Source organism: Haliaeetus leucocephalus, unplaced genomic scaffold (genome assembly GCF_000737465.1).
Source record: "Haliaeetus leucocephalus isolate CR32 unplaced genomic scaffold, Haliaeetus_leucocephalus-4.0 Scaffold450, whole genome shotgun sequence".
NCBI lineage: Eukaryota > Metazoa > Chordata > Aves > Accipitriformes > Accipitridae > Haliaeetus > Haliaeetus leucocephalus.
This window is the reverse complement of record NW_010972886.1, coordinates 10,397,749-10,424,519: the sequence shown is the minus strand read 5'-3', so window position 1 is coordinate 10,424,519 and position 26,771 is coordinate 10,397,749. Positions and strand designations below refer to the sequence as shown.

General features: G+C 39.1%; 1 protein-coding gene across 4 annotated transcripts; it reads left to right on the top strand.

The window, feature by feature from the left end:
* Positions 1 to 2,011: 2,011 nt before the first annotated feature.
* On the top strand, positions 2,012 to 20,367 carry C1D (C1D nuclear receptor corepressor). 4 transcript variants are annotated; one of them, XM_010574770.1, is made up of 6 exons: positions 2,238 to 2,460; positions 6,586 to 6,656; positions 12,293 to 12,439; positions 13,796 to 13,862; positions 14,320 to 14,375; positions 17,251 to 20,367. In XM_010574770.1, exons 3-6 carry the CDS (start codon positions 12,293 to 12,295, stop codon positions 17,425 to 17,427), a joined length of 447 nt encoding a protein of 148 aa, XP_010573072.1. In that variant the 5' UTR covers positions 2,238 to 2,460; positions 6,586 to 6,656; the 3' UTR covers positions 17,428 to 20,367. The 4 variants fall into 4 exon arrangements, with proteins under 4 accessions (XP_010573069.1, XP_010573071.1, XP_010573072.1 ...); XM_010574767.1 differs by lacking the exons at positions 2,238 to 2,460; positions 6,586 to 6,656 and adding an exon at positions 2,012 to 2,072; XM_010574769.1 differs by lacking the exons at positions 2,238 to 2,460; positions 6,586 to 6,656 and adding an exon at positions 2,060 to 2,072 and having other exon boundaries at positions 12,274 to 12,439.
* Positions 20,368 to 26,771: the final 6,404 nt, after the last annotated feature.

The window sequence follows — 26,771 nt, the reverse complement described above, 5'->3', positions numbered from 1 at the left end:
CTGTACTGCATTAATGCTATATGTGGTTACAATCTACAAACAGAGTTCACTGAATCTGAACATTGATCAGCATGCACTGCATTTTCCCTTGATCTTGTAATTGAAACAAAATATTGGGTTTAGGAAATAAGGCTCTGGCAGAAACCACTACCTAACATTTGGTAAACCAACTAGTCTATCAATCAACTTCCCTCTCCATTTCCCAACCTATGACATGTGAATACTGAGTTAAGAATGAACTAAGCATATGTCAAGTGTTCTGAGGTCCTTGTAGACACTTGGCGCACTGGAAGTGCAAAGTATTATTTTATTTAGGAGTGCAGGTCTTGCTATTTCCCTGCTATTCTTCAGACTGTTGCATTTCTGAATTTTTGGAAAAAAAAACCCCAAAACCTCTCCTAAATTCCCTTCTACTTACAGTGCAAAATTCTGTCGTTGTACTAGTAAAAATGAACAAGATAAAATATTTAAGACTGTGGTTTTTTGAAAATAAGAAACGGTTATGAAAATTCAGTGAAACATTATATTACTACACTAAAATAGTAGCAGACAGTAGGGATACTATTCCCTACACCAGTGGTTCTACTGTCTCTATGTGTGTCCCACATACAGCTGAAAGGCTCTTAAAGAATCCCTGTATTTTCTGCTTTTATAAATACTCTGCTGTAAAAAAAAAAAAGTCTTGCTTTTGCAGCCTTTTTTGGTTGAAACTGAAAATCTAAACCTCTAAATCTCCTGGAGGAAAAGGAGATGACAAGATGTAAACATGTAACTACTCCATGTGAAGATCTTTAGATATGCTTCTAACTGGGAGAAAGACTCTCATTTGCAGTTCATACTGATTTAATTAGAACAGACATAGTATGGCACTTAGATATAAACCAATTTATTAAAAGGACGCTCACTTTTGCAATATTTTAAATTGTATTGAAGGCACAGAGAAGTGCACTGAAGCTAGTTAAGACCTTCTAGTCCTATTCCCCCTACGAATACACAATTCCAGTTTCCCCAACCTTGACCTTGTCCTTCTTCAGTTGGACCTGTTTTCCTCTAGAAACCCTGATGCTGAGTAAGCCAGCTCAGCACATTCCCTTCAGGCAACGAGCCACAACTTAATCAGTCACATACACTCCTGCATAACCTATATTTGAGAACAGGCCCTCTTCAACCACACTGAAGGATTCTAGTGATCCTATCTTAATCTGCCTTGGAGGGGATAGGCTGCAGACTTTAGTTACAATAAGCTTCAGACGAGATTGTGAACAGAAAGTAGACGAAAGAGGTCTCTGGCTAGGAACGCCAATACTTTCAATGCAGATACTGACTTCCGTTTTACTATTTATCAAAATGTGAGTCTGTAAAATGCAGATCTTTGGGAGCCACAGATGTGTTTGTACAATCTTCCAGTCAGCAAGCTCTCGTGGTGGAGAAATATAAATCCACTGCATTTTGAACCCAGATTTATTTTCTGAAATCTTGAGGAGAAACACAGTGGAAATTACAACCGATAACGCTGTTAGAAACCAACCCTCATTCGAGGATGAGGTGAAGATGTGCAACCTCAGTCAGGAACTGATGCCCCCCACTCCCTGGGATGCCTCCGTGTGAACAAGGATCTCCGGCATCTAAAACCAGTTTGTGCCTCCCTTTATCCAGGAAGCAACTGGAAGCGTTTGGGAACAGCCGGAGACAGGCCGGCTGTTCACCTCCGCCACCTAAGCGAGCTGGCTGCCGAAAAGCATGTTTTCTGCCCTAAAAGAGCAGGCCCGATTCTTTTTGTGACGGACCGAAGCCACTGTCGTCACCGTACCTGGCACGTCACCAGTATTCCGGCTACACGCGGTGAACACCTGCACTGCGAGGAGGGCCGTGTGGGCCTACCACAAGCCGTTATCTGCCGGGACGCGGCAGCCGGAGCCGCCCCACGGCCGACACGCATGCAGGAACGGCCGCCCCTCGCGCCCCACGGCCCCTGCACTAGCGTCACCGCTGCGCGTCGGAGGAGGCTCCGCCCCCTCGTCGCTCTCCCCCGCCCCACTCGCGGCGCGTGGGGCTAGGCCGCCCGGCCGGAGGTAAGAGCGGCTCCTCCCGCCTCAGCCTTGCCCTCACTCGGCGCGCGGGGTTGCATAGGTGCTGCGCCCCTCCCCGAGATGGGCCCGCCCGCTTCCCTCCCCCCTTTCCCCGCCGCGGGGTGGTACGGCTCGCGGTCTGGCGCAGCCGGCGGGCTGGGGCGGTGGTGGTCCTGGGATTGGGAAATGGCGGTCTGTCCTTGGGGTAGGAGTTAGGAACGCGGTCAGGTCGCTTCCTGTGGTTTTAGGGTCTTTTCAGAGGCGTTTGCAAAGCGGGAGGTGCGTTGTCGGGAGTCAGGGCCTCTGATGGCTGTTCACAGGTGGGTTACCTCCACCCCGTAGGTTTTCAGTCTGTTGAGAAGAGGCGCGGAGGTGAGGTTGGCAGAAAAAGGTTAAGTGTCAGACCACGGCGGTGTGCTGTAAGCTGCAGTCCTGTGTGGGTCTTCAAGGGTATGTCCAGCGCCTTTAGGAAATCTTGTGACCAAAGGCGTTCGGGAAGTCGGGTCAGATGCTAAAATCCCATTTTACCGTGTCTCTAAATGATCGGTAAGGTGTTTCATCTTTCACAAAGAGGTGTCAGGACAGGGGATTTTGGTTATAAACTGTTGGGAAGGCCTCGGTTTGCATGCGTATCTACTTCACCTGGTAGACATGTGATCAAGGAATCTGTGTGCGGCCTAAGAGCTAAACTAGGCTTCCAGGGGAGCTGTAAGTCAATGTTAAAGCAGTCCAAGTTGTTCTGTTGTCCCTGTCCCAAATGTGTGGACACTATTCCGTAACTTCCCAGAACTGAGGGTCAAGTTGTGTGCGGTACTGATTTTGTTAGTGAGCATAAACACAGTTTAATGCACAACTTGTTTAGTTACCCGTGAAAAAGAGGATATGGAGTCGTGCCTTTAGGATGGTTGTACCTAAGAAGGCTGTGTGGTAGGCAGCGAACAGTTACATTCCTATCAAAAGTCAGTAAAATAGTGTTGCAACTCAAGGAGCCGTGAGAACTTGGTAATTGTTGTAAGAAGAGTGTGTTTTTCAAAGAGAATATACAGTTTGCACATACAGGCCATGGTTAAAGTAGTAGGTGACAGTTAAAATTATTAAGCTCAAGTACTTTGTAATAAAGTAGATTTCGTTACGGTTCTCTCATATTGCTGCAAAGATATCCTTTATGCTTTGTCACAACTCTGACTGCAAGTGTAGTTGCTACTAGCAACTTGGAAGGGACTTTGACTTGCAAATTAAACTTTAGATTATGCTAATTAAAAGGCCTCATTTTTGAGACAAAAATGGAAAGACTTGATTGTAAAATAAATCAAAACTGAAAGGTGTCTGGCACATTTATTGGTTTTAAAAATATAAAAGAACACTTCCAATCTAAAATACTTGGATATTGCTAATCCTGTAGCAGTATGACCCTTGTTAAAGAAATCAGAAAGCACTTAACACAAGGCTATACTCCAGAACATGAGAAGCTTGAAAGTGATTATTAGAATTCTTAGGCTTCCTATCAGAAATGCAGTGCAGAAGTCACACAAACCTTTCTGATAAGTGCATTTCTTTTTGAAGTGGTTTTGGATTTTCAGAATCAATTCTTCATCTGTGCACGGTTGCTCTGCTTTTCATATGAACTGCCTGCATTTAGTAAAGATTGTTTGTTTTTAATGGCGGTAGTAGAAAATTGTGGGATGTATATGGAATGGAATGGTGAACTGAGAAAACATCAGTTCCTTTAAATAAATAAACAGTGCACTGGAATGGTACTGGTCACCACAGCTCCAGGTAGATGTTGCAGAACCAGAGCTGGAAAAGGCAGCACAGAAAGAAGCAGCAAAGGTGACTGATTGAGGGGCAACAATGAGAGTGAATATTGTTAACTTTAGAGATGATGCCAAGGGGATGTAACAACAGACTATGAAAGCTTTGAGGCTGCAGACTTTGTTACCTTTGTCTGAACTCTCTTTGTTCACTGTAACTATTTGCTTTTCTCTATTCTTCATGCAGGCTTGCCGTGAGGCATTCTGCTGGGCCTTGGGATACACACCATATTTAGTTACTTCTTCACGCAGGCAGTGTTCCCTATGCATGCTGTTCTGTATAAGCTCCATTTTTCTGTGCTGGGAAATTGCTCAGGTTCCTTTTTCCCAGCTTCGTCTATTCTCCTGGTTCTTTGTTCTCCCTTCTGTGTCAAGCTGTGGTTACTGCCTTGCTCTTTCTTCCTGTGCCAGGACAGAGTGCATCTCTGTTCTCCATCCTACAATATTTTATTTAATCTATTTCAATCCCAGTGAAAATTCCATGTCCCCAAATGAGTTTTCCCTGTTACTCCCTCACTTCTGTGATTTTGCGCATCCCTTTTCATTGCTGATAGTAGTTGGTCTCCTTTTTGTCAGGTTATCAGCTCTTAAATTCTGTTTAGGGGATAGGTAGAAAAGTTTTTCCCTGTTTTTCTCCTGCATCAGTAAGATTGATGCTTAGAACACAATGCTTGGAACACAACATCCCACGGTTACTGCATTATGTTCAACCAAAAAATGGGTCAAAGTGCTTCTGCCAGTTGAACAGAGTCTTGTTAGGAGAGTCAAATAATGAATGGCCAAAAATAGATTGGGGTCACTGTTCTAAACAGTAGAGAAAGGTACTGAATGAAGTGCAAATACAGGAAATTGAATTCTGATAAAAGGAAGTACTTTTTCACGCTTTGTGGGACTGGTGGCTAAAGGAAACAAAGGAGGTCAGTAGCTTAAAAGAGTGAAAAGCTCCTTGGCTTTAATTCTGGATATTCATGGTGCTGATACCAGTGGAGACTGGCAGCAAATTTTAGAAGAGGTAGTAAACTCTATGGTTTAGAGCATACAGGAGCTATAGACTGAAGGCAGGTTATTTCCTGTTTGCTGCAAATTTGGTAGGACAGAAATATTCAGTATTGATTGCTGTCATGAACAAAAATCCACTGTGTGTAAACTGTTTTTTGCCAAGGAGACAGTGCTTTGCTATACAAGAAGTTCTTGCTAGGTTCAGTGCAAGCAAAAGTATATGTTTTAAAGACCAGTTTAGATGTACAAATTTAACATCACTTTAAAGCCCCAGTCTTGAACTGAGCTGTGGTAGCATAGTCTGAGTGTGAGAGCTTTTATGAAAACTTCTCACTAAGAAGTGTTCTGGACATACCTAAAGAAAGCTGGTTTTATCATTGTACTTACTGATGGAGGTACTGACAGGTTGGAGCTGAACAAGAGCCAAGGTATATTGGAGGTAAGGTTGGCAGAAAAAGGTTAGTGTCAGACCACGGTGGTGTGCTGTAAGCGCCAGTCCTGTGCTCAGAAGAGGAAACAACTATGTCGTCAAAGGTGTGGAATCTAGAAAAGCTGATTACAGAGAAAAATAATGTTTTAAGAATCATGCTGAGTTGAAGGTTTACATCAGAGTTGGTTTGTGTGGATATATATGGGGCTGTAGTGAATATGGGTTATTTAAGCCAAGCTGAGATACACTTTAGCCCATGGTGGATATCACATGAGAAAACAGGTAAGTGAGCCTCAAAAGTATTATTCCCTCCCTTTAAATGTTAATCTTCTTTTAAGACAGATCGGAATAAACTTTGCAAATCCTTTGAGGCTCAGGAGACTTCATCTCGGTGGCATCAGCAAGAGCAGGATGGCTGTGGGCTGTTTTGTAGGCTTCTGTGCACATTAAGATGCTGACTGGAGCCTAGCTTTGAAGGCAGGGTTAAAAATGATTGCTTGGCTGTTGCCCGTTTGTAATATAGTGCAAGTTGTGCATTGGGTAACTACCATGGCTTGAGTTGGGATATTTTTAAGGGGATCAAGATAAGCCTGTTGGTGTATACTTGGTATTTCATGGTAGGCTTAATTGCTTTTGCAATGGAAATCTTTCTTGCAAACAAGATTGTGAGTTGGCGTTGCAAGAGCGCTCTGACTAATTGTACTAGATGTGCTCTCCAGCTGCCCCAAGCTGGCTCGAAAGGCATTAGTAGCAAAACAGATCTGTGGACAGAGTGATGACTAGCGGGCAACTAATTATTTATTATGCAGCAATAATGCTGAGGAGCATCTGTCACAGATTAGAACCTGTCGTACTTAAGAGCTTTGCAAACATGGAATAAAGTGGATTTCTCTGCCCAAAAGAGGCTTGTGATCAAAGAACTTAGTCATGATCTCTGGTACCTTTAAATTTAAGATGCTTGTTCCTTGTTGCTCTGTTGCCCTATAGTCACAGCAGTGAACTACAGTGTTGGAGCAGAAAGGACATCTCTGCTGCACTTGCACATCAGCTACATTCACTGCAGGTTGTGAGTCAGAACTCTTGAGAGGGAGGACAGTGTCAGTTTTTAGGAGCTGACAGAGATGGTTTGTCATATTGGTGTTGCTAATGCATTTGTTTTGAATTTGAGTGTGTTTTTATATGCCCTGACCAAAAAGTTTGGGGTTTGTTTTGGTTTTCTCTATACAAGCTGTAAATATCAATGAAAGGAAGGAAAGTCTAATCTGATTTTTGTTAGATGAATGATCTGAAAAAATAAAAGATCTGAGCTCAATATGAAGACAAGGCCTTCTAGTGCTTAAGAAATAGGTAAGAATTAACATGAAGCGTGAAGTGAGTTGCAATACTAAGTAGAATGAAGGATGCGAAATTACTTTTGTTTTCTGTTTGCATGTTACAAAATATGTCAAATACACCATTTTTATCCTGAACTTGCAGTTTTAATTCCAGTTGAAAACCATGTGCATGACACTTAACACTGAGCATTTTTTACTTCTGTCTTTTGGGGTTTCCTATTGCCGTGTTGATACATGCATGTAGCTTCCATTACTTTCACCATGCATCTTCAGCAAAATCTCTCATAGAGGTACCCAGGGCCTAATTAGAGTTTATATCTTTCAGTATGACAGTGTGGTGGGCTGACCCTGGCTGGACACCAGGTGCCCACCAAAGCCGTTCTATCACTCCCCCCTCCTCAGCTGGACAGGGGAAAGAAAAAATACAACAAAGGGCTCGTGGGTCGAGATAAGGACAGGAGAGATCACTCACCAATTACCATCACAGGCAAAACAGACTCAGCTTGGGGAAAATCAACTCGATTTATTACCAATCAACCAGAGTAGGGTAATGAGAAATAAAACTAAATCTCAAAACACCTTCCCTCCACCCCTCCCTTCTTCCCGGGCACAACTTCACTCCCTGATTCTCTACCAACCCCCACAGGGGAGCGGGGAATAGGGTTTACGGTCAGTTCATCACATGTTATTTCTGCCGCTTCATCCTCTTCAGGGGCAGGACTCATCACACTCTTCCCCTGCTCCAGCTTGGGGTCCCTCCCACAGGAGACAGTCCTCCATGAACTTCTCCAATGTGGGTCCTTCCCGCGGGCTGCAGTTCTTCACGAACTGCTCCAGCATGGGTCCTTTCCACGGCGTGCAGTCCTTCAGGAGCACACTGCTCCAGCGTGGGTCCCCCACAGGGTCGCAAGTCCTGCCAGAAAACCTGCTCCAGCGTGGGCTCCTCTCTCCACAGATCCGCAGGTCCTGCCAGGAACCTGCTCCAGCGCCGGCTTCCCACGGGGTCACAGCCTCCTTCAGGCACCCACCTGCTCTGGCATGGGGTCCTCCACGGGCTGCAGGTGGATATCTGCTCCACTGTGGACCTCCATGGGCTGCAGGGGGACAGCCTGCCTCACCATGGTCTTACCCACGGGCTGCAGGGGAATCTCTGCTCTGGCGCCTGGAGCGTCTCCTCCCCCTCCTTCTTCACTGACCTGGGTGTCTGCAGGGTTCTTTCTCTCACATGTTCTCACTTCTCTCTCTGGCTGCTGTTTTTGTCTGTCCCAACTTCTTTTTTCCTTCTTAAAATGTTATCACAGGGGAGCTACCACTATTGCTGCTTGGCTCGGCCTTGGCCGGCAGCGGGTCCATCTTAGAGGTAGCTGGTATTGGCTCTGTTGGACACAGGGGAAGCTTCCAGCAGCTTCTCACAGAAGCCACCCCTGTAACATACCACCCCCCTCGCCCCCCCCCCCAAAAGCTTGCCACACAAAGCCAATACAGGCAGATACTGTTTTGCTGTGGGGATGGGCAGGAAGGGAGGTTTGGTTTTGCTTTTTAAACCAGCTGGCAATTACTTTCTAAGGCTTGTGTTAAAGCACCAGATATATTCAAAGATTATTCATAAAAGCCACCTGCAAATTGTCTGCAGTTTCTCTTTTTCCATTTCTTACCTTTGTATGCCAGTCATGGGTGTGCTTTTCTTGGAAGGAGTCTGCAAAGTTCTTCTCTTCATTCTCCTGAAAAATAAATGTGAAGATAGATGTTTTGCTAGTTGTATTGTACGCAATCATCTGTGTTTTAGTTTTTATTTAAACTTCCTTAATACAGCATTTAACTCAGTTGGATCTTTGATCAATAGCCACATTAGCACTATGGCAAACCCATTTAGCTTTTTTTTATATGGTCTACAGAAGATGACGTATTTTCTCTTGGCTTTCTCCTTTTCATATTTGTGTCTTTTCTGTGGTTCATAATGTGTGGTATTTCCCTCCCTTCCCTTCTTGCAGGTTGAGTGTAATACTTGCTCTGGTTTATACTATGTTCCTTGTTTTCTAAGCAGAAGTTTACATAAATGTAGTCATGTTTCTGAGTAAATGAGAATTTATTCAGAATTTTTCAGAAATTTCAGAATATTCAGAAATTTTCCACGTGTGGAAACTCATTTTATAAGACAATTTTTGATCAGACTTAAATGCAATGAAAGAGTTTTCTCATGAAAAGTGGTTTACTTTTGTGATTTAAAGTCCTTTTCTTCCTCAAATATATTTCTCTTTTATGCTGTTTTCCCCAAAACTGCTTGGCAGTTTTTGAGCTCCGGGTTAAAAGGGAAAGTTGTTTCTGGTAGATTGATGTTATGAAGTCATACCACATTTTTCATTGCTATTTGTTTGCCTCGGTGTCCTTAATCAAAGTAGGCCTATTCTCTTCTATTTTATGTTTATGGGTTGTAAACTTTCCTCTGCATTCTCAAAGTTAAAGATCTTGCAAAGTATTATCAACATGTATGCAACCACACATTATGTGTTTTGCATCATAAGTGTTATTACTTGATAATGAAAATGCTGTCTTATCCTCATTTCCCTTAGATTTCCCCATTATTCACAGGCTTACACAGCAAGTATTTTCATAACTTCTCTTATCTGAATATTTGTACTGTCCTTAATTTTTTTAAGCAGGATATCTGTGCCAAATAAAATTTGTTTGAAAGTCAGCAAATTCAACAGAGAAAACCTGTGTAGTAAACATCAACTTCAGGAACTGAATTAAATTTCTGCTTGTTCAACTTATATAGAGAAACAGTTTTAAAACTTTGAGGAAAATTTTGTTTGTGGTTTAATAACTGAAACATAACTATTCAGGGTGGTATAGCCTTTAGGTATCTTTAGAGAATCACTGATGTGGTCTTAGTTCATCCCATCCTTGGCTTTGTCATTCTGTAGGTGTGACTATGCAGTCTGTGTGTTGATTTTGGCAGAAACAATTTTGTGGAGTTTCTGGTGTACACATTTCCTAATGTAGTGTAAGTTTGCTCTTGTTGATTTAATGTTATCAAAACTATTTTAGGCCGTTGACTGGTGCCTATTGTTGGCATGTGCCGACACTGTAACATATCCTGCTTAGTAATGCTGAAACAATAGTCTAATGAAAAGAGAGAGGTCCTTATGCAGCAGGAGTAGGAACTTGCTAGTTCCTGTTGAAATGAACAGAAAACACAAGTTTAACAAATTCTTTCCCCTCCCTGGGCTGAAGGAGTGGACTTACCAATGAAGGGTACTGTAGACAGGCTAACTTGCAGCCTTGTTCCATTGAAGGCTGATGCTTTTTTTTCCCTTTCCTTGCTAATTTGACAGTGTCAAATACTTCGTGATACAAGGGCAAACTTAATTTCTTCTGGTTCATGAGACAGCAATCATAGACAAATGTATTTTGGACTGTATCTGTTATCTTTCCTTCTATCTTCCTATTCTTTCTCTGTCTCATTCTTTAGGTCTAGCTTGGAATATTAGAAAGAATACAGTATGTGCTCTAGTGACTGTTTATCCTTGGCAACTACTGTAAAATAGCTCGAGTTGGTTTTGATTGATAACACATTCCTGCTACAGTTTTTTGTTGGTGGTGTTTTTATTCCTGCAGTTGCTGGTGCTGGATGCCCTGATAAAGGGAGAGAGAAAAGTTGGAATTTATCACTATGTTCATGCTTGTCCATCAAATTAAGAGCATAGTAGATAAGCATTGTAGTGATGGTAAGCTCTCTAGATGATTGTTGGATTGGATTACATCTCTCTCCCTGTATGTGTAAGTAGAGTAAATGTGTATTGACAGACACCCAACCAAGTTTAACTGTATTAATGGCTGGGAAAATCTAGTTTCTTCTGTAGCTTTGAGGTTTTTTTATGCTGTATTTTATGACAAAAAGTTAATAATAAACATTGTTTCTGGACTCCTGTAATCAACCTTAGAAGCGTGATTATAATGCAGGTGGCCAGGACAGAACAAAACACAAACAATACTACTGTAAATGGCAGAAATAAATGTATTGGTATTTTGCCTTTCTGTGGGCAGCATCTTGTAGGTCCAGCTCAGCTTTCTTGCTAAAGTCTGCTGCAGCTGACTGAAACAGTATTTACATGTGTGAGTTACATGCTAGGGTAGGGAGGGGTCCTTCAACATGTCATGGTTAGCATTGCGATTCTGTACTCGATCTGAAAAACAGCTCTGAACAGGATGAAAATTCATGCAGCTGAGTAGGATTATAATTCTAAACTATGCAAACAACAGCAGTGCAACTGGGCTTGTTAACTGGCTGATCGTATTTCTGGAAACACGCTGGTGCGGTTAAAACTGGAGTTGCAGACAAGCTTGTATAGCTCCACACTGTTTTTCCTCCCAATCTTCCTCCTGTTTGACCTCCAGGAGACAATATAAATAAAAAGAAACCTCTCTCACACATACCACGCTCTTGCCAGGAAGAGCGAAAAATCAAATCGTTATCTAAAACAAACTTGTGATGTGACAGCTGTTTGCAGTTTCCTTGCTGTTTGTACTGGCTGCTTGGCTTGGTGTTCACAGATAAAGTGCAGTTTCTCCAATTTATGTTCCCGCCCTCTGTACTCAGTGGCTGGGTAGTGGGATTATCACACTAATCCTAAATAGGAAGGACTGCAGTGATCCAGGTGCTCCCACTGTTCTTGATGGAGCTCACCAAATGGGTGGGAAAATTATCTATTTCTTCTCTTCTTTCCTTAGAACATTCCAAAAGTTGTTGCTCAATCAGTAGAAGTAACAGAAAATAACACAGCTCTAAGTAACGTCAACTCTGCAAGGTAGTATGTGATTTATGATTTGAGAGGAATTAAAGATACTGATTGTAAGCCAGCAGCCAGATGGCTTGGCAGTAGCCATGCCATGTTACCATGAATGCTGGGATCAAAAAAGGAGTGCTTTGGAATTTTTCACATCTTTGCTTATCTCACAGTTGCTGTACATAGATGTGTCTACAAGATTTCCAGAGTATTCTGAAATCCCCAAATCAGCTTTGCTTTGTTACTGGTAGAGTTATATCACAGATTATAATACCCCATAGAGAATTCAGAAAACTGGATACAGGGTTCACAAGAAGAATTTCTCGGACCAACTTCTAAATTTAGTATTGGAAGATGTAACTGACCCTGGTGTAACTGGTGCTGCATAACCACTATAAAACTGAAGTAATGACTGTTCCTAAGACAGGCTGAAGCCATATCCCTGGGGTTTTTTTTGTGGTTTGGGTTTTTTTTTTTTTTTTAGTGTCCTGCCTGCTGCTTGGTGTAGCTCTTTATATACTCTGATTTATAGAGCACTTCTTTTAAACAAGCAAGTAATTTCCTTCTATCACAGACCATAAAAGCTAAATGCTGGTTTGGGACTGTTATAAGAATAGGTACTACAGTCATGTCACTTGTAATTCTCCTTCATGCTGTTTTGCACAGCAGTTAGGAGAGATCCCTGAAATTATAGAACCTTTAACTGTGTCACTATTGACATTACCTGCTAGAACTCTTCAGAAGTAGGCATTTCTTATAATGTTTCATGAAGGAATGCTAATGCTTTGTATTGTAAAATACGGTCTTTTGACTCTGTAGGGACTTAATGAAAAGGATTATTAGTTTTGTTTCCTCTTTCCAGATGGAAATGTCAGAAGATGATATTAACACAGAAGAATACCCCACTGAAATTCATGATTATCTTGCAGCATTTGAAAAATCTCTTGGTTCTGTAGATGAGATGCTGAAGACAATGATGTCAGTTTCCAGGAGCGAGCTTCTCCAAAAGGTAAATAATCTTCCTTTTGACAACCTTTTTGTTATTAATACAAGAATACCTGGGAACACAAACTGAAATAAAAGGGTCTGTTAGGCTAGCCACCGCATAGAGAAATAACAAATAAGACACATCCTACCCTTGATACCTAATATTTGAACTTCTTACATTTCTAAGACATCCAGACGGTCTTAAAAACTAAGCAATGAAAGATATGCTCTTCCAAACTGAAAAGTGATGATCTTACCAGTGAGTCATTTAGGTAGAGGACATTCTAGCTTATTCCTGACCTTCCTTATAGTGCATGTTGAGTGGTCTTTCATAACAGAGAGGTCATTCCCATTTTCATCTGAGACCTTTTCACAAAAAACTTAATGGCACTTAGTATACCCGGAAGGATGTAAAAATGAATTGACAGCAGTGAGAATTGATCTGATTTTAGAAGTCTAGACTTGCAGAACCTGGTGCTTGAAAAACTGAGCTGTCTCCTCTAGCTATGTTATCAGCTTAAGTCTGTAAAATGTGGGTTTTTTTCAGTGCATAAAGACAGAGTGAGGTACTGCCTGAAGACTTCATACAAGCCTCTCTATCTTTTAATGTTTAAAGCCTAACATGTAATTTCTTTCTGTAGGGCAAGAAAAAGCCAGCAGATGAAGGAACTTCTTCATTGTCTGAGGATTTTTAACACAAATAGATTATGAAGAAAACAGTCTTGACAACACTGATCTTTTGACAATATCCATGTTAGAACTAGTGAGCTGTACAATGATGTTATCAGAGTTTCTGGAAATCCTATAGGACTAAAATAATAAATTGACTTTGACAGTCAAGAAAAAAAAAACCCTCATTACCTTTATTCTTTCTTCGCTTTACAGCCCTAAGTATTCCAGCATGCGTTGAACACACAATCTACCATGTGTGCTATTAATGTTCATTGACTGTCTGTAGCATACTATATTCACATTTGAGCTTCAGCAATCTTAAGACTTTTTATTTTTTTTCTTCCATTGATAGCAGCAACTATTTTGAATTAAGTTTCTGTGGAAAAAATGGTACTTACTTCTGACTTACGGGAACAGTAGTCTAAGAGCTATGTGCCAAGAGATTTTTGTGCTTTTGGCCATATGGGACTGTGGCATTTAACATCAGACTGGGAAAATGACATGAATACTTGCACAGAAAGAATGGTTCTGTGATGGCACGGAAATAGGCATAGACATGGTCTCAGTGAACTTGTGGTGCAAAAATGTGCTTGTTCAGTGTGTATTTTTTTATGAATACATTCACAATTATAAAATGTGCATGTTACTAAAATCTGTGCACATCTTGCTTAAAAATGTCCAAATGTGGTGGTTTTTTTCATTCTAGTTAGAGCCTCTTGAGCAAGCAAAGCTGGATTTGGTTTCGGTGTACACGTTAAATTCAATGTTCTGGGGTAAGTATGTGGTAGGAGGAAAAAGTAGTATTTATGATTGCCATTTGAACACCTTCTAGACAGCTGCAAACATTAAATAATCATATTTAAAAGCCAAATAATTAGAAACTTGTAATTACCCCAAGGACCCAAATTATTGCCATCCGTAGGGTAAATGATGTTGAAACTCCAAATCAAAAATTGATATTTACAAAAGCTGACTTTTTACATGCATGAGGATGTTTCTTTCTGGTTTTTTTCATGGCAACTTTTCCTGTCCTTTTAAAGACAGAAAGTGTAACCGTGTTAGACTTTTTTTTTTTAGCTGCAATATTTGATGATAATAGTTTGTCAGATACTTAACAACACAGTTAACTCCAATTCTTATTAATGGTTTTACAGTTTTCCTATGTGACTGATTGATTGCGTCCTCAGTCATGACAGCCTTCAGTTTCAAAAAAATATTTTTTTCTTGTAGTATACTTGGCTACTCAGGGAATCAATCCAAAGGAACATCCAGTGAAACAAGAACTGGTAAGATTCTTACACTTCATGCATTGCAATATCTTACTTGTCCAGGACAGTTAACTCATATAGAAGTAAAAAAATGTTTATATCTATGTTTAAAACTGGTATGTTGCCATAATAGCACACATATGCTACGTGGTGTTATATAACTGTTCATATGCCCTGCTGGGCTCTCTAAATTAAGAAAGTAATATTTTTAGTTCCAAACAATACTGTTTAAAGCAAAGTTGTAGTCTGCTGAAATTAGAAAAGAACAAAAAGATGAATGGTGTCATCTTTTCTTTTCTCCACCTTTGTTTGAGAATTGGATTCTGAACAGAGCAGCTTTTCACTTGTATCTGTTAAATGGAAAAATGTTACATGTCTGATAATAATTTATAACTTCCAGTATGGCATTTTTTTCTTATAAATACTTGGAATCATGTTAATCTCTAAGGCTGCCTTTTCTTACTTTTGTATGACTCTAAAAGTATAGTGTGGTTGATTTACTAGCAAAGACGGGAAGGAGCCCCCCTCCTCCTTCCAAGTTCTCCATTAATTCATTTTCTCAGCAGTAAAGAATCCAGTTCAGCAACAAAGCTAAAAGCTTTTTTGGCACCAGTTGTATGTGTATTGTCCAGTAATTCTGCATTAGTGACATATTTACAACCTATAATAAATCTTTTAGGTTTGTCTTTATATTCCATTTAGATGCATGACTACAGTATAGAAGGCCGGCTATCTTGAAAATTCTGCTGACTTAAAAAGTCAAATCATTTAGCCTGAAGAAAAAATAGAAATCAGAACTTACAGCTACACATTTTAATTCCTGTATAAATGAAAATACTAAATCTGGGCAATTGTAAAATACTTATCTTAAATGTAATCCTTACATAACTAGCGGAACGGAAGATAGGACTGATAAATGTGGAAAGCTAGCCTGAATAACAAGAATACTTCTATTTTTAATTTTGTGAGGTTTTCAGTAGTCTAGACTGTATCATATTAAAAAATGGAGCGGTTAATATTTCACGAGCTTTCAGTCAGTTTCTTATTCCTCCTATATTATATAGTGTCTGAATATTGTGTTAATTTAGCGATACTAAAAAATAAATTTTATCTCTTCTGCTGTGGATATTTTATGCTGATATTTTACTTCACAATTGCCAGTCATTTTAACTCTGAAGAATGAGTGAGTTATTATAGCCTAGATTCTTATCCAGTTCTCTTTTCCTTTTACAATTATTAAGGTGAATGAATACACATTCCTTCCTTCCAAGAACATTGTGATGTTCTTATTCATGTGGAGAGGGAATAAAACAAGGCGATTCTGTCATGATTGTTTTGTTTTTAGAATTGCTGTCCTTGTGTACACAGAATACACGGGGATTGAAACTGTATTAATAAAACTCACATTCAAGCTATCAGAGTTAATTTCTTTTGTCACGTTGACATTTGTCAGCTCCTTTTTCCCATCTTGATAGATGTAGGTTTGCCATCTGTTCTCATTAGCCATCTCAGTCACCAAAGAAATATTACAGTCTGTCATGATTTCAGACCCTGTAAAGCCTGTCTCATTAAAGCTATGTTTTTGATACAGAAAGAGTGGCCAACTTTTTGACAAACCAGTTGCTTATAATGGTCACTGAAGAACTGAAAATCAGTTCTGTAGTGTAGGTCTTGTAACTTTTGTTCCAGATTCAAAGTGCTGTCAATGGCTGTTTGAGAAATGTGTGTTACATAGTATTAACTTTTATCTAGTTAGCAGTATCCATAAATGTTCTGTTAATCAACATTTATAATTCAGGTATCAGGTAGAGCACTATATCTATGTGTATATATATTACTGTTGTTTGTATTACAGTAACACCTAAAGGCCCTAGAGTTGAAGGCCATATTAGGCTAAATACGTAGACATGAAATCCATCAACCAAACTCGTATGTATTTTACAGAACTACTGTAAGTGTCCTCTCTAGTCAGTGAAGAGAAGCAGTCACGTAACAGAGGGTGATTCACATCTTAGAGGGGTTTAGTTACCCTCTAAAAGTAATTTTCTTTATTGATTGCAGAAGTAGATGAGGATGAGTAGGCACATAAATGAGATTGTTAAGCTGGGAGGGTATACTTAGGTGGGGCAAATCTAAGCCATGCTTTGTTCAAAAAAAAGCTTAGACACCAGGTGACTATGGTAGGCTAAGATGGCAAGATAGTATCCCCTTGCTTTTGGCAGTGGAAACAGGCTTTTCTTGTTATTTATGTTCATAAAAGGAACTTCTGGTACAGCTGGAAATTCATCAGGCTGCCTTAAATAGGTTCACTGGTAAGTACCCTTGACCATTTCAGGATCTTAACCACAAGATTTCTGTGTAGTTGCATGTGTAACGCTTGTAACATCTTTGATTTTGTATAAGATGCTTTTTGGCTTTGCTTGGACATGCTGAATTTTTTTTTTTTTTTTTTTTTTTTGTAGACAGTAGTCAGACAGTGTAATTCATATATGTGTCAAATATTTAAATATTATTTTGCCATCTTTATATAGGCCAAACTCCAAATTGAGTTCAGTATTTTGTTTTCTAACTTTGCTTGCAAGAACAGTTCTCATCTCACTGTAAATTAGATGCAGAGTCTTCATGTCTGTAGGACTTCATGTTCCTATGACAGTGGATGTCATGCAGATATTAGTATAGTAGGTATCTGTGATGGAAAATCTGCTAAGCGGGGAAGCCTCAAGTTTGTAAAGAGTCTGGTATATATTTAAATGATGCTATTTTTCTAGGTATTATAGTTATGTAAATGTACAGTGTGGAGAGCTTCTACTCATTGATTTTATTTCAGCAGCGATCTTTGGAGAATGGTATGAAATACACTCTTCCTTTTTTTTTTTTTTCCCCCTCCCCCTAGGAGAGAATAAGAACATACATGAACAAGGTCAAAGAAATAGCAGACAAGAAAAAGGCATCCAAACTCGATAAAGGAGCTGCTTCTAGATTTGTAAGAAATGCACTCTGGGAACCAAATGCTGAAAATGAACATACTTCCAAAACTCCAGCTAAAGGAAAAAAGAGAAAGATGGACTAAATGTTTGTTTCCCATTATATAAATCAGAGATATCTAGAACTTATTTTGAAATGTGTTTTGCATACTGCGTGCATCTTGCAGAGGTGCTGTATAGCAACATCTTGATTAAGTTATACTTAAGAATTTTACAGGATTGTATTTTGTCCAGAACACTTGTCACTGAGGTGATCGCATTGTATGTGTATCTGAAAGTGCCATTTGATGTGAGAGAAGTAACGTTTCATTATTCAAATGATAATGACCTGACCTACACTTGCTGGTAATAGATACTGGTGATGTTTTGCTCATAATGCCTAAGTTTCATTTTTTTTACTGCTGAATGATGGACACTTTTTTATACATCCTTAATCTCCTGAATATTAAAAAGTCTCAAACAATGCTATCCAGTCTGTGGTGTTTATGAAAGAGCCATCTTTACTTTCTCATTACATCACTGTGTGAAATGCTGTATTTGTACAGTTTTGTAAGGTTTATTCACTGTGTTAAACTCTTTCCTCTTCAGCTTCTGAACTTGAGCACATGCCATATTCCCTTACTCTATTGCCTCTGAGAAAACTGAGATGCAAGGGCCACAAGCAAACAGCCTGGATTCCACTCTAAGCCACTGTGTCTAGTCAATGGAAAAAATAGATATCCCCAAAGGGGCAATTTGTAGGGTCTGCAAAAAGGAGCAGGCTGGGGACAGCTATTAGGAAACACCACATGCAGGAACTTGATTGGAATTTTGGCTGCAGTGCTCATCCCTTACTGCTGACACTGTGAGAGAGAGAAATGTGCTCTCAGGTGGTAGGAGTGTGGTCATCCATTGCTGTTTCTCAAATCTTTATTAGGGAAAGTACAATAAAAACTACTTCTCTGTCTTACAAATATTCTGTTTGTTTTCCTCAGAATGTGAAGCTTAGTCATTTAGGAGAGGAGGTGTGTTTGTTTCTTTAGAAGAACCTCACTAGTTCATTTTTCAATACGTTGCAAACCAAAACTCAATTATCTGCCCAAGAGCTATTTAACAATTAGCAGTAACTTCACTACTTATGAAGCAATAATAAACACTTTGGTTCACCAAAATGCAGTTTGGGTAGCAGTCTACAAAACTGGTTGGAAAATATTGTTAGTGTGACAGACTAAATGATAAAAACAAATGAATCCAGTATACCTATAGTACTGCAAGCTGAATGATGTACAGTGGATGGTTACTGTCCTTACAGAGTTGTACTGCATCATGCAATGCAGAATATGGACTAAATTGAATTAGGTGCTAAAATGAAGGTTCTCTGGCCACTGACTATCTAAAAATATATATTTGAAAGTAAAAGTTCGATACATTGACAAGTTGATTAAGGGCAAGTAATTGTTGCATTATCTCTAGAAACTTTTTCAGTGACTGGTATGAATTTACACATTTTTGTTTATGATAAACTCTTTAAATAAATAGTGATTCCTTTAATCCAACTAACAAGAGAACTTGCTCGTGTATATGCTCATGTAGGTGCCTCAGATCTACAGGACTGGTCATGTGAGTATGCACGTGAAAGGCCAGCTGAAAGCTAAAATGAGAATGATTTATTTCTATAGGTTAATGTCATGGTTATGCCAAATGAAAGAGCTGTTGGACTCGGGAGTCTTTTTTGTCCAATTAAGGTTAAAAATGCAAAACACCCGAAGTGTGTTCTTGGCCAAAGATAGCAATGCTTGTGTAAAGTAGTTCTTCTTTTGGTGGGCTCAGCAGGTTTGGATGGAGTTTATTTGGAAGTCTGTGTGTCCTGTCTTGTACCCCTTTCAACCTGAAACTGCAAATGACAGCTGTAGACTGTTATAAACAGAGTTCTGGACTTTGTGTGGATGTAGAGGTCTGCATGTGCAAAGCATGAGGTTCAAAATGTTAATCTCAAAACCATCAATTTAAAAAAAGAAAAAAGGCCGGGTGTCCTATGAACTAGTTGGGAAGAAAATAGGATAGAAGCGGTCTAAAGTGGCACAAGCCAGAGCACTTTAATATAGAGATTTTCTGAGAGATAACATCTTGTACTTTTGAGAGGCATTGTCTTGAGGAAATGAGTAGCTCAGCTTGTATTTACGCACTGTGCTGTTAATTAGAAGGGGATTGAAGGACATTTCCATTACATGATTTTCCTCTTAAGCTTCAATTATAGCTTTTGTTTTAAAAGGATAATTTCTGAAAAGGATCATAATTCAGTGTCCGGTAAAGTACACAGGTTTCACTGGTAAATGTTTAAACAAGAATAATGCAAGGCTATTAGCTAAGACTGACTGAGGTAGAAGTGCATCTGGTATAATTAATTATATACAGGTATTTGGCATTTGTAATAGGGTAGTTCAAATAGATGTAACAAATTCAACTTTGTAAACTTTTTTTAAGGCTTGTATCATTCAGTATGGCTGTTCACAGCCTGGATTTGTGGCTTTTCTTTTCTAACACAAAGAAAACAACCCAGACAAATGCCCCACAAGCCAAGAAGTGTCACCATGTGCTTGTTGTTCACTAACGGCCTTTTTAGAAAGAGACTTGAAATACAAGATCATGAATGCTAAGTGTTTTTGGACTGAAGAACACTGAAGTGTTCTTGGAACATCTAGACTTCAGGATGGGTATTTAACTTTACTGAGGTCTCAAATGTGAAATGACTTGACTGAACATTGTGAAAGTTCCTCCCTGGAAAAGCTACATGACTATTGGAATAAAAGCCCCCAACTTTCCTGCTTCAAAATAGGAGCTGACAAGAAGAACATTTATTGCGGTGGCTGTGTGCATAAATCTGTATGAGCTATGGTTTGTAGAATGGTTCTACAGGGCCTGAAAGGGAAGGAAAACATCTGGGCGACTTCTAGTCCCATTGTTGTATGTGCTGAATATGGTGCAAAAATACCAATTCTGCATTAGTTAATGCCAATATAATGCAAAGAATTGCTATTATAATAGCAAGCTACTAGTACCAGTGAATTAAAGTATTAATAAACTTTAAATATCTTAAGAGAACATTAAGGTGTGTGTGACACCTCCCTGTTTTGTCTTGATTTTGCTATAAATATATTACGGGTTAATTAATATTAGTTAGACATACCAGCTCAGAGAAGTACTGACAAAATTGCTGTTTCTGAAAATGTTTTTAATGTAGTGAGAAAATTATGTAAAACTCTAAATAATGGTAGAAATATACATGTAGTTGGACTGATAATGACTCAGTTATCAAATCAGTGGCTCAGGACTTTGTAGTAGATGTCTGGCCACTACTCAGTGTTTTTTCAGTCAGTGAATTATCTTTTTCATAGATGCATCTTTAAACGTCTAGTGAAAGATTTCTTCCCCCCACACCTATGCTGCTCAAAAAAATGTTGCAGGGAGAAAACTCCGTATCATTAACTGTCCCACCCATGTAAAGAGATTTTTACCATAACAAAATAGGCATCTTTGAGCTGAGAAACCAGGTCTTCTCCCAGCTACGTATAGTTTCTGCAGATCTACTTGTAGAAAAACTCTCCAACAGAGAATTTACTGTGGCTGGAAACAGAGGAGGAATCTTACTAGAATTTAAATTCCCACCCTAATGAATGCTAGCCATGAGTTGGGAAGTCAACACCTCACTGGTGCTCATTTCTACTCCTTCAGTATTTTTATTATCAGAGAACTGCATCCTCAAGAGTGGATGTTTTATTAAGTCATCCTATTTTTTCCCAGCCTTGAAAACCAATACTAGCATGAAGCTTTGTCAAAAAGTATTAATGTTGCAGTTTCATTGGCAGCCTCCTCAAAATGTAGTTATATGGAATGATAAAAGTTAAACAAACTTAATGTTCTTAGAATTCAGAATTTTCTTGGATTTAAGAGGGTAGACTGAAATTCATTTTTTAACTGCCGTGTTGGGACCGTTATAAATGTAAAGGGAAATCCTGGTTTCCATAGTAAATTATATACTTTGCCCAGGGACTGATGAAGACCTGGTTCTGCAGCCCCAAAGAAGAGACTTTGGTTATCTGGATTAAGGCTTATACAGCTGTTGGCCACAGGAAGGCTTTTGGCAGTTGTGAACAGCAAACTCCAATCTGTAACTGGAAACACGGGTGGAGGTATATTGGTGTAAATGGCATTCTGTGGCACAGGGTTCCTTCTGGCAAGATCTTACTGAACTCTTGACTCAATTCATGCAGATTCTCCTCTACTGCAAGCAACTGCAAAAAGCCCTTCTACCTAGAAAACTTTTCTCTGTTTAATATCGCTACAAGCTGGGATATGTGCCAAGTTACCGTAAAAAAAATGAAACAACTTGATTGGAATGTCATTTCTTTCTTTCATCAGACATGGCTGGCTAGTAATGCATAGCTGCTTTAGAGAGTTAAAGTGTAAGGAAACAATAGCAAGCTATTTTTGATGCAAATGAGAAGTTGAAAAAAAAATAACTTCAGCTAAATGTTGACATGCAAATCAGGATAAAATTGGAGAAATGATCATGAGGCTTCATGGAAATGTTCTGCCTCTCCAAAAGAGTAAGTCTGACAAACTTGAAGCCAAAGAAACTTTCCAATTTAGAGGGCCAAAATAATTGAAACTGGTTGCATCCCAAATGTGGGCAGGTTATTCCTTTGTCATAAACTGAGATGTAAAGATGCCAAAACAGAGCACTAGTTAAAAAGACTGTGTTTCTTAGAAGTGATAAAAAGAAGTGTTAGGCTACAGCATTTTAGGGGAAATAATACAGAAAGTAAATAATGCAGTTTGTCATTTTAGAATCATATGTGACACCATTTAGGAAAAAAATGCATTAGAGTTCTGCAGTGTGACAGTGATACCGAAAAGCCGGTTGAAGAAACTTTCTAAGACTCGTTTTGGAGTTTTAGAAAGCAGGCATTCTTTATTGCAGTGCTGGATGCACAGGGGATAGTTCCACCTAGTGTGCATGCCACAGCTTTAGCACTAACAGGTTATACAGAATAACTTATTGCATATTATTCAGATTAGTCTACATATACATTAAAATAATTGCAACTGATTATCTTAGTACTGCCTACATCCGATCATGCACAATGAAGGATCCATTTGAGTCGAAGGGCTGCTTTTGCGACCACCGACCCATTTGAAGTTCTTGTTGGCTGTCCTTGAAGTCTTTATTCCTGTCCTTGTTCTTTGATCTTGAAGCTTAACGCAGCTTCAATACATGTGGTCAGTTTCAACATTGTTCTCATCTAGCGTACAGGAACATCTAGTCATAAGAGCAAAGAACTGCAAAACTTATGAATAACTACCTCTACTAGTTAATTGCTTGGCTATACTTTTGTCTATTGTTTCAATCATAGTGTTAGTATAGGATTTCTAATAATTATTTACCAAATCTCACTTTTACAGTCACCTAGCAGCAAACCAGTTTCCACAGCTGGTACAAAATATTAAAACCATCAAAATATTTAGACATACCGTACAGAATGTATGGAAATATGCTATCAACAGTGTAATTTTTCTTTTTGCTAATTTGCTTTGAGTGATACTCCTTGCAGAAAGTTCCAGGAAGTCCACATGAATGCTTTTGTTTTGCAGGTCACTCTTAGCATCCTTAGCATTAGTGGTAGGTGGTTTTTTTTTTTCTTCCCCCCCCTTCAATTTCTGCTTTCCAATATGATGCACTTGTAACATTTTACTGATAGAACTAACAGTTTGCCTTTTTGCTGACTTTTAACCTTCCCTGTAGGAGAAGATTACGGATCTATGGAATACTTAGTGCTGGTGATCTAAGAAGCAGACCTTGAACTGCTCAGTTTTCATCAGCTGTACCAAAGGGAAAAGAGCAAAAGCTTGTTTTTACTACTAAGCTGAGTGAATATGGCGTGGAAATCTTGTAATGGCAAGGTATCAATTTTGTAGAGTGATATATTTCAGAGGGGATACTAAATTTGACTGTGAATAAAAAGCTTTATAAATGGAATATTTAAGAGGCTATCTTTTACTTTCCAGTGTAGGGTTGCCTTGACATGCATCATTTCAATTTGGCAGCCCCAGCAAGTGGATGGAAGCAATTCAGTATGATAATTCAGTATTGCCAAGAGGCTTCTTTTCAGTCTAGTGTGGACACATTCCATGGACGAATTTAAAGCCTATATTAAGTGATAGAAAATGGGTCTAATTCAGCACAATGTTGTTCCAGCTTTACATCAAGACAATCTTGATATCAAAGGTACCTAGACAGTATCCAAAGAGCACATGAACAACAACAATTTTCAAGCTAAGGATCACCCCAAACTCCTGGTAATGTATCTTGCATAGCAATGATCCAGAATAGGCAGAAAAGAAATGAAACTCAGCTGTGCTTGCAAATAAACTCTTTTAAAGTAGTAATTCTAGGGGCAAATTCTTAGCTGCTGTTTACCAGCAGACTCTGTTGAAGTAAATGAGCAGCTGCTGAGTTATGCAAGTGAAAAAGTTACCTGAAAAAGCAGTAGTCTTTTATATTCTCTTATTTGATATGAATGTTAATTTTCATGAATGTGTTGTAGTCTTTGTTTCCTAGAATGTTTATTTTTTGTCACTTGAGTGTTTTTTGGCCTCAACGGAACAAATTAGTCATTGTTTAAAGCTACAAAGTTACTGTCCCCATTATTAGAAGGTGAGAAGGAGAAATGCCTAGTAACAAACATGGTCAAGTTGGATAGCATAAACAATCTTTTTAATTTGTTGCCCTGGGCTGACAAACCTACTCCCCAACTCACACACAAGAGAAAACATGTTTTGTCCTGTAAAGTTTCCATGGAGAGAGTGTTTCCTCAAGGCAGTTAATCTCATGAGGTGCTGTCCGTCTATGTACACATTACACATCCACCTGCATGTTATATATCTCCTGAATGGCAGTAAGTTCTTCTCTCAGTGTGTAACAGAATACAAAGTGCATATTCGTGAAATGCTATTGTTGGAGACTGCGTATAAAATCACAAGCTTAACTCTCTGTTGCTTTAAGTCAGATCAACTCCTCATTTTGTTAGGGCCATCATAGCAAAAATCCAGCTCAAAAGAACCGAGAATTTGGCTTTTTGTAGGTAACAAAAACAGCACTACAAATCTAGCTGATACTGAGTCACTGACTTTCAGTGAAATTTACTTGTCTGTTAGTTAAAGTCCACTTCCTTGATGCTTTGACAGTGTTTGTTAAGCTTTGTTTGCCTTTTATTATATACAGGGCTTACCACTGATACTTCCACAGAGTGCCTCAGCTTTTTATGGTAATGTTCTGTTCCCAGATGTTTATAATTTTGCCAGCTTTTAACTACTTGTATTGGGCTTTTTCATGTTTGGTTTCTGCCATGGCTGAATTTTATCCCCCGCCCCCTACCCCAGAAAGGTTGAGCAGTTATTCTTACAGTTGTTCAAGAACATGGTTTGTGAAGTATAGGCCACATTGGCAATGGTAGCTGACAACGTTTTTCTGAAGGTTGTAACTCTCCTTCATTGAGGTAAAAATTTGAAATGCATTGTCAGGAGTTTAAAAAGAAAAGTTATCCCAGTGAAAATCTATCCAAATTAGGGCTCTAGAGAAACCTCAGAGAACTGCATGATAGATACTGGCCCTTAATTTGCTTGTGTTCTAGTTTTCCCATGCATGGTCATCAGCATTACTGAGGTCCCAGCACAGTTTTGAAGCCACAAATAGTTTAGGGAGGAATACGGGCTCTGCAATTAAAGTCCAATTTATCTCAGATGATGACAGGCCTCCGTAACATACTATATTTGCAGAATTGTAGATCTAGTACAACTTTGCAACTTTTAACAGCATTGTTTTAATGTAGCTTTATATGGATTTCAGATTTTTAAAAAGTTAATGTAGACAAAGGATGCTCTCACATGTATATGATTAATTTACATTATGATCACACTGGAATTCAGCTTCATATCAGTTTAACTAAAATGGAATTAATTCCTGTGTCACCTTCCTAAGAGGTAAATCCAGTGTGAGTGTACCTCTTTTCACTGCTTAAGTATGCTGAATGTATTAGAAATCTGAAATTTAAATTTTTGTCTCAACTCAAACCATAATGAAAAGAAGGGTTACAGTTGTTATACTGGTTTTTTTTGGTTGGTTGGGTTGTTGTTTTTTTTTGGAGGGGTGTGTATTTATTTATTAAGCTGTGGAGCTGCTCCAGGTTTGAGCTGGTAAAATGAAGTCTGGTCTACTTAATGTATTCTTTTTAATAGGTGTTCTTGGGATGTGTAGAATGAAGTATCCTATTTTCTGGAAGACACTCAGATCATTAAAGACTAAGAATTCAACTCATCCTTTATATGTCAAATTACACAGAAGAATGTTGATAGATAAAGAGTAATTTCTGAGCGTAGGTTAATATTTCTAGATGTACCTGTACCTTGTAATGCCTTTTTTTTTCCTTCCTAAAACCAGGGCAAACTGCCCAGATTGAGACTTGGCCCACTTAAAAATTTAACAAGAACAAAATAAGCTTGGAAAAACTTTTTCTTTTTTTTTTTGTCTTCTGCCACCTAGGTGAGGTTGTACTATCAGAAAAATTAAGGGCCAGATTTTGCTCTTGGATTTGCTTGCACAGGTTTTCAGAAGGCAAAGAGGCCAGATTCTGACATTAGCTACAGTGACTTCTGACTTGCAGTTTCCTGATGCCATGGCACTTCTATTCTCATAGCAAAAAGCCAAGATATAATTGAGCCAAGCCTTCAGTTAATGCATAGTGGTAAGCTCATCTGTGTCCAAAAAGAATTTGAGGTTCTGAGTCATTTAAGACAAAGCCTGTATTGGGTAGCCTGCTGGCCTCGGGAACCTCAGTGGCCATTACCTCAGCTGGCAAAGATTAGTAACAATTTACTCTATTCAAGCATCTAAGCTGAAGTCCCACCAACAGCCGGGGGGGGGTGGGGAACCCCAAACCCAAACCAAAAGCTGATTCTCAGCTGGTGTTAACTGGAGTGACTTTGCTGGCAGTGTATGTGTTAACACATCTGTGGCCCCCATGTTAAGATATCTGAATATTTCTTTGACATAACTGAAGAACACATCTCAAAGCTTAGGTTTTGAAAAGCATCTGGAAAATGAACTGGCCAACCATGAGATTAGAAGTTTGCCATTTTTCTCTGTTTAGTGTATCTGATACTTCTTTATTTTAGTAGGTTAGCTTCCTTGTCTAAGTTTGAGAGGCAAGCATTTTTCAGTTTGATTACAGCATAAGAGAGAGGACATGTAAATTCTCACATTTAATTACCTTTGTGCTTAAAGGCCATTTCATCTATTTTTCAGTCTTTCAGCTGCTTTTCCTATGTCTGCCTTCAATATAATTCAACTGGGTGGCTCTCCTTCTGCCTCTGAAATTAGATTGAATGAAAGAAA

What these genes read in the sequence shown, in the direction of transcription:
- C1D (XM_010574767.1), top strand. Translation starts at nt 12,293, where the DNA reads ATGGAAATGTCAGAAGATGATATTAACACAGAAGAATACCCCACTGAA. An exon ending in GTTAAATTCAATGTTCTGGG is followed by an intron (nt 13,863 to 14,319) that starts GTAAGTATGTGG and finishes TTTTTCTTGTAG; the next exon opens with TATACTTGGCTACTCAGGGA. An exon ending in ATCCAGTGAAACAAGAACTG is followed by an intron (nt 14,376 to 17,250) that starts GTAAGATTCTTA and finishes CCCTCCCCCTAG; the next exon opens with GAGAGAATAAGAACATACAT.